This window comes from Prorops nasuta, unplaced genomic scaffold (genome assembly GCF_024137725.1).
Source record: "Prorops nasuta isolate Cenicafe-Biocafe unplaced genomic scaffold, Cenicafe_Pnas_1.2 PNAS00008, whole genome shotgun sequence".
NCBI classification, from domain to species: domain Eukaryota; kingdom Metazoa; phylum Arthropoda; class Insecta; order Hymenoptera; family Bethylidae; genus Prorops; species Prorops nasuta.
This window is the reverse complement of record NW_027116805.1, coordinates 1,055,616-1,065,774: the sequence shown is the minus strand read 5'-3', so window position 1 is coordinate 1,065,774 and position 10,159 is coordinate 1,055,616. Positions and strand designations below refer to the sequence as shown.

At 29.9% G+C, this 10,159-nt stretch overlaps 2 protein-coding genes across 4 annotated transcripts; one reads left to right on the top strand and one right to left on the bottom strand.

Moving 5' to 3' along the window:
- The first annotated feature begins 2,108 nt into the window (after window positions 1-2,108).
- On the top strand, window positions 2,109-5,236 carry Hr96 (Nuclear hormone receptor HR96). Its single transcript, XM_066730646.1, has 5 exons — window positions 2,109-2,650; window positions 2,782-4,112; window positions 4,191-4,407; window positions 4,497-4,916; window positions 5,029-5,236. Exons 1-5 carry the CDS (start codon window positions 2,513-2,515, stop codon window positions 5,224-5,226), a joined length of 2,304 nt encoding a protein of 767 aa, XP_066586743.1. The 5' UTR covers window positions 2,109-2,512; the 3' UTR covers window positions 5,227-5,236.
- Window positions 5,237-6,422: 1,186 nt separating this feature from the next.
- Nagk (N-acetylglucosamine kinase) lies at window positions 6,423-10,006 on the bottom strand. 3 transcript variants are annotated; one of them, XM_066730648.1, is made up of 8 exons: window positions 9,924-10,006; window positions 9,238-9,342; window positions 8,305-8,389; window positions 8,125-8,223; window positions 7,748-8,000; window positions 7,372-7,670; window positions 6,974-7,269; window positions 6,423-6,543 (listed from the first exon to the last, which is right to left on the bottom strand). In XM_066730648.1, exons 2-8 carry the CDS (start codon window positions 9,318-9,320, stop codon window positions 6,480-6,482), a joined length of 1,179 nt encoding a protein of 392 aa, XP_066586745.1. In that variant the 5' UTR covers window positions 9,321-9,342; window positions 9,924-10,006; the 3' UTR covers window positions 6,423-6,479. The 3 variants fall into 3 exon arrangements, with proteins under 3 accessions (XP_066586745.1, XP_066586744.1, XP_066586746.1); XM_066730647.1 differs by having other exon boundaries at window positions 9,803-9,992; XM_066730649.1 differs by lacking the exon at window positions 9,238-9,342 and having other exon boundaries at window positions 9,803-9,992.
- Between the last annotated feature and the right edge of the window lie 153 nt (window positions 10,007-10,159).

Sequence of the window (10,159 nt, the reverse complement as noted above, 5' to 3'; positions counted from 1 at the left end):
ACTTATATAATAGTATACCCTAAAAATAATAAGACCAAAAACTTTTAATTCGTGAATCTGATCATTTAATTTTAAAATATTTATTATACTTACATATATATATATATATATATATGTATAACTTCTGAAATTCATTGTTTTAATTGCCTTATGTGATTCTATTTTAAGATATTATTAAATTTTTGCTAAATATAATATAAATTATAGTGCATTAATTATCACTACCTGGCCACTAACATTTATTGTATTATTAATTATTAAGAAGTATTAATAAGTGAAAAAAGTAAAATAAAAGGATTTAGAAAAATAATTTACCAATTAAGTAAATTTTTGAAAATATGGGATAGATGATAGAGTGATGCTAATTTCACAGTCAAATAAAAAAATTACTTTAATAAATATGCTTTGTTTAGAAATTTCTCATTTTCGCGAGTTTCACACATGCTAAATGGAATTCGATTTTCGTGTGTACCTAATGAGCTATGTTCGGGAATTGAAGTGATAACGATAACAGAAAACGAGTGAAGCATTCCATCAATATATAGCAGTTGTATTCAATACTTCTTATATATTAGGTGATACAGAGAGAAGTTAATTTGTTTAAATGACGTAAACTGGCTTCATCGGTTCAATTCTGTCGTTAATACATCAAAGTCTATGTGTAAGTGCGTTTTTTTCAACCATTAATTAATGTTTGTACAAAAGAGTTTATAAATCAAAATAAAAGAAATAAATATTTTATCAAATACAAGATTAAAAGTATCAAAATGACCTTCGTTCAATTGACATGAAAAAATATGTAAAAAGTTGTAATAACGTCAAGAAAATAGCTTTCTTATACAAACAAAAAAGATCGCAATGCTCTTTGATAGTCAATTGAATCATACATCGAATTTAATATTTTATTATCATCAAAATCTATTTACATGGGTGATTCAAAATAGATTAATTGGTTGGTATGTTATTTTTAATTGTATATTAATTCGTTTACGATAACACAGCTACGATCGATGAGTCTAGATACAGGCAAATAACATTGAAATTAATTTTTCCTATTAAATAGAGTATGTATATAATATGAAAAAAAAAATACTTTCATTTTATTTGTTATGTAATATCGAATTGTAATACATATTTGTCTAGTTTACTATATCTAATCGTAACACCTTACTGTCGAGTATTTTAGGGTATATGAAATACGCGTCGATTGTGGACAGTTATATTTTCTGTGTGAATCCAGGCAAGATATTTGTTTTCACACGGAGAAAGTGAACAGCTAGTCGAACATCTGGAGGCCCAGATGTTTACACTATATGGTATAAGTATCTTATTCTCGGGAGAGTTATATTTTTTAGAGTTTTAATTTTAGTCATATTAAGAGGCTAAATTATTTTATTCATTTCATAAAAAATCTTTAGTTTTCGTCGCATTGTGCAGCCTTATATCTATTTATATCAGAATAAAAAAAAATTTACTGATATGTATACAATGTTAATTTAATTTACTTTCATTTCATATTCTCTCTTAAAAAATTCTCTTTGATTATTTAATTTCACAATAATAAATTAACTTGTTAATTAATATAATTTTCAAATAGTAGGCGCGCGCTCAAACAAATGGCATTGTGTAAAAACCAGAAACTTAGCACACGAAATTCCCTAGAAAATATATTCACGCTGAAATCTTAAAGAATTGTATTTTTATGCTAGGACGGCAAGAACGGAACCTAAAAAGGAATATGGTTTATTGTTATATAAAAATTGGTATAAGTCTGTAGTCACTGCATAAATCGATTAAAACCGGCAGACCCAATAAAGATATCTCTTTAAGATTGATCTAAATTAATCTAAAACATAGGAAAACCTATTCATAAAATAACGAAACAGTCATAAATATCGTATTTGTAATATTTCTTCTAAGTAAAAGTTTAGTTTAACAATTCTGAAATATTTGTAGTTGAATAATCTCGATACCTAATGTACAGCTGGTTTAAAAGTTGATTTTTGTAAATTTATAGTTTTAAATCTTGAGGGTCACGTGATCTATCGGGGGATAATTATTTTCTTCCCATATCGGACGTCAGGCAATGGCAGGGCAAGCACCGCGGTCAGCGGTGGTGAGGCGCAGTGAGGCGCAGTGTAGTATCTAGTATTATCAGATTAGAACAAACAACACCAAACACTCTTTGCTTTCATGAGTGAGTGAATGCAATGCAACTATGCAAGTGAATGAACGACGAGCAATTGGCCATCATTGGATTGTCACTAAAAAGTGACTTTAAAACTTTAAAATTAAAAGTTTCAGCATTTTCTCATATCGACGAGCTTGACAATATTGGGTGAAAGATGTCATCGAATTTAATGTCAATGGGATAATTTTTCATAGATGTTATTTATTGTGGAGTGGAGAAATAATGATTATATGAGCCAACTTGTAAAAAAACATTGCTGAATGGGGAATGATACGTTAAATAAGAGCTTCTAATTGCTCGTAAAACGCAAATTCCGCAGCGATGGAAGATGAACAGCCAACAAGGGAGGCAAATAAGATCTGTGGAGTTTGTGGAGACCGTGCACTTGGCTATAATTTCAATGCTGTATCCTGTGAAAGTTGTAAAGCTTTTTTCAGGAGAAATGCCCTTAAAAACAAGGTTAACATTTCTTTTCTTTGCTTATTTCATATACTTCCAAGTAGTTTTTACTTTATTCTATAGCGATGTAAAGTTTATTTGCTTCATCAAAGTTACTTTCCATTCTATATAATATTTATATTTGCTTTCAGGACTTTCGTTGTCCTTTCACAGAAAACTGTTCAATTACTCCTGTGACAAGAAGGTTTTGTCAGAAATGTAGGCTAGATAAATGTTTCAGTATAGGAATGAGGAAGGAGTACATCATGTCTGAGGCAGACAAAGTACTGAAACGACAGAAAATAGAGCATAACAGGGCCAAAAAAAGACCAAAAGGAGAAACAACAAAAGTTTTTAAAATTAAAAGGGATTGTACTGATGATTGCACCTTTGAGGATACTATGTCTGTTAATTCAGTTTCATCAACTATATCAGATACATATTTTTGGGAATCCGATAAAAAGTACACAGATTTGGATGCAAATCGGCAAGTGATTGATAACATGAGTCCTGTAACTGCAGCTAGTGTACCAAGCCCTTCTAGTCCTCCTGAAAATGGAGACATTGGAGGGTCCAAAACATTAGATATGCTGAAGGAATCTAGTAGTAATTCTTCACCCAGAGTCCCTAGATACGAGCAAACAGTGTACAAAGAAAAAGAGATTACTTTAGAAAGAAAAAAGTCAAATGTAGAAAATTCGCTGCAGCATACCATGGTGAATGATCCTCTTTCGCAGAATACAGAAGCAGAGCAGAGTACAAGCAGTTTTGAACAAAATATTTTAGAAATGGATCACAGCTATAATAGTCAAAATAATCATTCTTCAGTGTACAATTCTAAATTTGAAGGAAACACTCGCCATTATTCTAATTATGAGAGAGATTCATTAGAAAATATCTCACCTACTTACCTGGAAGAGCCTATAAATTCAGTGCCATGTAATTTAAATATTCTCCCACATATAGAAAATATATCTAATGATGAACCACAGGTTTGTCAAAAACCAAAAGATACTTGTCCTAAAAACAAGAAAATGATTCTTAAATTTACTCAAAACCCTACCTTAGTTTCAAAGGTACTAGGTAATTCATATGTAATGACAAAACTATTTCAAAATCAGAATATACTTTTGAAAATTTTGACTGATCCTGATATGGTAAGTAAGTTGACAGCAGATCCTCACTTTTCTCAATTCATACAAGAAAATTGTGCAATTGAAGACCAAACTATTTCTAACAATAGTATGGATAAATCTGTTGATGAAGTTGTAAATACTGTTGTTGCCGCTGAAAGCACAAATAGGGTAAATGATAATTTATGTAGGACAAAAAAGACTGTTGAAAATCCTATTTTGACAGGCTTAATTACAAGTAGAAATACTGAAGAGTCTAAAAATAACTATGAAACTCCTAGTCCTGATTGCATTATAATTAATAAAAACATGGCAGATGTTACGAAAGATGTTCTACAAGAGGTTCAACGGTAAGTTCAATTAACAATTTTATTTTATAAAAGGTTAATTTCTTAGTTCTATTTCACTAAATCAGTTTCTAATGTCAGAATACCAATTGCTGCCAATTCTATTGAATCAATTCTATGTGAAGCGATAAAATTAGAATTTTCTGCATACTCGGCGCTTGGAGGTAATCACAGTAGTAGGGAACTCAATGATGCTGAAAGGGCAAAATTGAATGAATTAATTGTAGCAAATAAAGCCTTACTGGCGCCATTGGATGATGATATAACAAATTTAGTAGGAGATGAATGTAGATTCAAGGTAATATTCTTTAGACACTTAATAATCAAGTAGAAAGAAAACAAACTGAGAAGATGTAGTTTATTTTAAATGAAAATTTAATATTTCAGACTAATTTTGGAAATTCAGATCCAATGCTGTTGGACGTAATAAACTTAACTGCAATTGCAATTCGGCGTCTTATAAAAATGGCGAAAAAAATAAATGCCTTTAAAAATATGTGTCAAGATGATCAATTGGCTCTTTTAAAAGGGGGGTGTACAGAAATGCTAATCTTAAGATCAGCACTTAATTACGATCCGGACAAAGATATGTGGAAGATACCGCATAGTCAAGAAAGACTGTCAAAAATCAAAGTTGATGTTTTGAAAGAAGCAAAGGGAAACTTATATGCAGAACATGCAAAATTTGTTAGAAACTTTGATCCCCGGTGGAGAGATGAAAATATTATTTTAATTCTAAGCGCCATTGCTTTATTTACTCCAGACAGACAAAGAGTTATTCATAGTGATGTTATCAAATTAGAGCAAGTGAGTACCTTCCATATATTTTATTTTATTGTATGTATGTGATACTTGGCACGTTTGAGCCGATACAATTCGTTAAATTAATAACATCTCATACAAATATTATTTTATGTAGAATTCCTATTATTATCTTCTCAGAAGATATTTGGAAAGTGTTTATCCAGGTTGCGAAGCAAAATCAACTTTCCTTAAGCTAATTCAGAAAATTTCCGAGCTTCATCGATTAAATGATGAAGTCGTTGGCGTTTATTTAAATGTAAATCCATCCAGTGTTGAACCATTGCTGATCGAAATTTTTGATTTAAAGCATTAAAAAAGGAGTTGCAATATAAAACAAAACATTGTTATAAAATTATTTTTTGAAATATACTTAATACAGAATTTATAACAGCTGAGACGAGCTCTGACATTCGTAGAAACGTTTGTATAATATTGCGATTATTATTATTATGATCAATATAATAATATTTAGATTAAAAATATCAATTAGACGTTAAATCACGAATCTTTGGATTTAAAAAGAAGATAAATTTGGCATCAATTAATTCATAGTTTATTATATAGCTCCAAGTATTATATATAGAAATTCATATAAATATTGTATATGAAATAAACATGTAATAATTACTAATTATTAGTATACAAAGCAAAGAGTTTTGTTATGTCAACTATATTTCTTAAATTTCAATCGAAGCATTTGTAAAATTATCTAAATGGACTGATTTTATTAGTAAATTAGTCAATTTTATATACTTTAAATATGTCCCTATATCTACATAAACTCTGAAAATCGAATATTGTATGGTTTAGAGTATAAAGTCCTTTAATTTTAATTTTAGCAATCTTTTTTTTTGTTTGTTAAGTTTTATCATTATTTTATAAACTATTAAAAATATCAATTTTATTTTTTATAAATCAGAAGCAACTGAAAGTTTTTGCTTCTCTTCCTGCTTCTTTGTCCTCTTTCCTTCTCCATAATGTACATTTGTAAAAAGTTTAATGAAAAACACGGTGTATATGTCAAATACATACCAATGTTGAACCTTCATCTTATAATATATTAGTTTAAAGGTGTAAAGTTAAAGTCGCTTCAGCTATAGCGTACTAAAATTTATTAAAGATTTTGTTTCGACATCGGTATGAATAAACGCTTTTAAAGCTCTCTGTACACAACGAATTGTGATACAAAAATATATTTTTTAAACAAAGATTAAATTGTTTCTGTTCGTTAACTTTTTAAAGCGATAGTAATTATTAAAAGAAAAATGTATGTCTTTAAAAAAATGATAAAAATCAGTTAAAAATAAGATTTTCGTTAAAAAGGCTCTTTTCTTTTTTCTCACAATGGAATCTTTAGTAGAATGTAACATAGTGTGAAATGGAAACGCCCCTATTTTCTGATATCTATGTCAGCTATATCTATATGAGTTTCCTGTACCAAATGTTTTTAACTATCTAGACGAATCTTTCTCTAAATTTATTAAACAGCTTTTGTTTTATTGTACACTTAAATTAATAAGTATAGAATTTCTTAATTAAACGAGTAAATGAAACAGTAATAGTTATTTATACAACAAGTGCGTAAAATATTATTTTTTCGCACGGGCCAAGGGCGCGAGTGCGGCATTTCCTATAAGTGAGAAAGAGTTTACTTTACGCACGTGTTGCGTGCAACATTTTTCCTAATATTGTTAAACAATTATCTCTCAATTTCTTTAAATTTTTAGTCAATTTCAAATTGGTATATTATAATAATTTTATTTTTTAATTTATATGAATATATATATATATATATATATATATATATTCATGGATATTAATATTAAAAGGAATATTTATTAGAACTATTAATTTATAAAAAATGTTCAGGTGTACGAAAATTAATAAATATATTAATGAAAATCATGCGATAAAGCTACTTTACCGTACGCTTTTTACTCGTTCAATATAATGCATTCGTCGTAGGCAAGTTAATAAAAAAAGTACAGTCTTTTTTAACAAAATTAGGAAAAATAATATTTGTAAAGTTATGTTGTCGAGTACAAAAAACGTTTTATTACCCTTTGCATGGAATCATATTTAACGTCTCTTCCGAGTCATTGTAAGTATATTTGTTGTATTGATAAAATGTTTCGGCATTGTCTTTATAAGGTTTGACAAAACTAATATCAGACTTTTCTGCGGCTATGTAGCAACCACCCACGGCTGCTGGTTTACTTAATTTCATTAGAGTCAGATAAGCCAAAAAACCGTTTTTATGTATTTCTTCGGTAAAACCCTTCTTTAAAAATGTCCATGATTGAAAAATAGATCCAACACAGATGACTCTTAAACCTCCTGATTGCTCCCTGAGCTCCTAAAACATTAATAAAACAATAAATTGACATTAAAAAGCATAACATTACATTAATTTCATGAAACAACGAAAAGTGGATTCTCAATTATAAATTGAACTTACGCTGTCGGCTTTTTTTGATAACGCCAAAACGTGCTTTGCAAGTGTCTTCCCAGCTTCTCCGAAGATGTGTAAGCACAGGGGGTCGCGTTTTTCACAACCAGCAACAATTTCTTTCGTAAAAGCAGCAACATGGCTTTTATCAAAATTTGTGTACAAATATGGCAGCATACCGCGCAAATCTTGAACTCCGAAATAACTTCGCATTGCAGGCCATACGTAGGTCACAGGATACGGTGCCCTTACTAAGCCATCGATGTCGTCGAAAACAGTTTTTATAGCTAAACGTGCAATCCACCAGCCTGAAATTTATCGAGTGATCAGATTACTTTTCATTGACTTATTTCGTAATTAAAGAAAAAAAATGTGACTTAATTACCACCGCCTTCATCTCCCATCATGTATCCCCACCCCCCACAAGTGTGCTTTGAACCATCAGGATTAATAAGAACACTGTTACTTCCGGTACCAGCTATCAATGAAATACCACCAGCAACGAGCGCGGTTCTTATGCTACCTAAAATATCAGAGTCAACAAAGTATCCTTTGGATGCGTATGGATACTCTCTCATTAAGATATCTGACAATTCTTGATTTGTCTTTTCTTCCTCACAACCGCTCAACAACAATCCCTGAGAACATATATATATATATACATATATATACATATATATTTACTTCCTTATTACTTTTCTTTCTAAACATAAAATTCTTCATAAATTATTATATTTTTTGTTAGATAAGATAGATAATCACCACATAATCTAATCGCACTTGTTGGGGTATTCGCAACTGCTCTTTTCCTCTCTCTATCATAGCGTTAATTCTAGCTGCTGTCTCAGGTAAACCAATACTCTAAAAATTTATTTACGTGCATTATTTGTTTAATGTACTCCTTTATTATACATTTCTTGGGTAATTCATTTTTTAATTTACCCAATGATTGGTTCCTGGTCCTTTTATAGTCTTTAAAATATTTCCTAGACCATCCATTATGACCAATGTTGAGTGGGTCCCTCCTCTGAAAAAAACAAATTTTGAATCAGTATTTATAGTATCTGTGGCAGAATTTTCATAATTAGAAATATTTTTCCTATTGTTTTTTAGTTGAAGAATTTATTTTACATTGCGTGTATTGATAAACTTTTGTCGAATTAAAATTATTTTACTCTGACGTTTGTATTAGTGTGAGGGTAAAAAAAGTGTTCTCTTTTAATATTATTTGCTAATTTTTATGCGTGTCAGACTTCTTCATAAGCTTATAATGCTTTCTGACGTTATACCGATAAGGTGTATTTTACGCAATACTGTTAAGCATGAAATCAGGTAGAAATTAGCATGCAAAGCGCGTTTTGGAGCGAATACTAAAATGCGTGTGCTTGGCTTGGTCCATAAAAAATTTCGAAATTGGAGCACGAAAGCGTTATCATCTTTGATAAGATTTCGTTATTAGTTTATGCACTATTTCTTACACTCTGACCTCAAGTTATTTTAGAAATCTTAATTCAATTTCCAGTATTTCAAATTTATTCATCTCCGAAAATTTATTGTAAATATTTTTTAAAAATAAATTTTTACTAAAATTAATATTACAATTGTTTACTTATCAAATTGAATCAATTGATTGCTTAATCTTCCAGAGAAGATGATAAAATCAAACATATGATAATTAATTGTGCATTTTGATACAAAGTCAAAAGATTACAGGAACTTCAACAAATATTAAAAATTGAAAATTTGAAATCTCTTTGTAGCGCTGTATTATTGTACACAGTAATATCGATTTTTGGTGAAGATGAGTCTATGCTAAAATAATATTAGGCTATTTTATTTACAAAGAAACTTTTTTGTAAATTTATTGTTACTTGCCCTTCTATTCCTGCAAGCCGGTAATCTTTTTGTGACTTGTTTGGATCCTCTTCCGGAAAGACCACTTCCGGTGCATCTGTCATTTTAAGTTTGTCCCTGATATCCCTGCGAAGTTGCAATTCGTCAACTTTTTTCTTTTTTCCTTTTCCCTTTTTTTTTGCCATTTTGAAAATATAACGATATCACCGACTACTTTTTAATTTACGATTTTACAATTTTTAATCTCAATTTAGAAAATAATAATTTTTGTATTATTTATGACAGAATACCAAATGAAAGTCTGATTAAAAAAATATTAGAAAATCGCATTAGTATTTATATTGGAGCAAATTCTCTTTATTGTTATTCAAATGTTACATTTACAAAAATAAATTCTATGTAATTATATCAAGCTTCAACCAACTTCAACGTGATGTATGTCGAACATACGCTACGTAAGAAATTAGCATTAATTTTCATAAATATCTATAAACATGTTGTTCAAAAAATGTGTATAATGGTTGGTAAATATTTAAATATTTGAAAAAAGTGCAGAAAACGAATAACTTTGTATAATATCTAGTACCTTTGGCTATTTTATGTTTAAAAAATAATAAACTTTTGAGGTGTTGTATTCGTTGCTGTCACTATATCTAACTGTCTACACAAGCCGCGCTTAACATTAGTGAATGGTCAAATCAACGCACCACTTGTCAAATATTTATTAACAGCTGGAACGACAGACAGAGCCGTCATCGCCGATGTAAAGCGACAGATGAAGAGAACAGAGTACATACAGCCTGTACAGCTATGGCTATAGCTATAGGTGTGATAGGTCTCTCTTTCCATAAAATGAACTACAGCACCCTCTATTACTTATTAAAATAAGCTGAAGACTCTGCAATTTACCATTCAAGCCACAGTCGTCGTCAGTTAACAATAT

Excerpts from the sequence above, each read along its gene's own strand:
- Hr96 (XM_066730646.1), top strand. The coding sequence starts at position 2,513 with ATGGAAGATGAACAGCCAACAAGGGAGGCAAATAAGATCTGTGGAGTT. Across the intron at positions 4,113-4,190 it reads GTTCTACAAGAGGTTCAACG|AATACCAATTGCTGCCAATT; the intron begins GTAAGTTCAATT and ends TTCTAATGTCAG. Across the intron at positions 4,917-5,028 it reads ATGTTATCAAATTAGAGCAA|AATTCCTATTATTATCTTCT; the intron begins GTGAGTACCTTC and ends TATTTTATGTAG.
- Nagk (XM_066730648.1), bottom strand. The coding sequence starts at position 9,320 with ATGACAGATGCACCGGAAGTGGTCTTTCCGGAAGAGGATCCAAACAAG. Across the intron at positions 7,671-7,747 it reads GATGGGAGATGAAGGCGGTG|GCTGGTGGATTGCACGTTTA; the intron begins GTAATTAAGTCA and ends GATAAATTTCAG. Across the intron at positions 7,270-7,371 it reads TATCAAAAAAAGCCGACAGC|GAGCTCAGGGAGCAATCAGG; the intron begins GTAAGTTCAATT and ends TTAATGTTTTAG.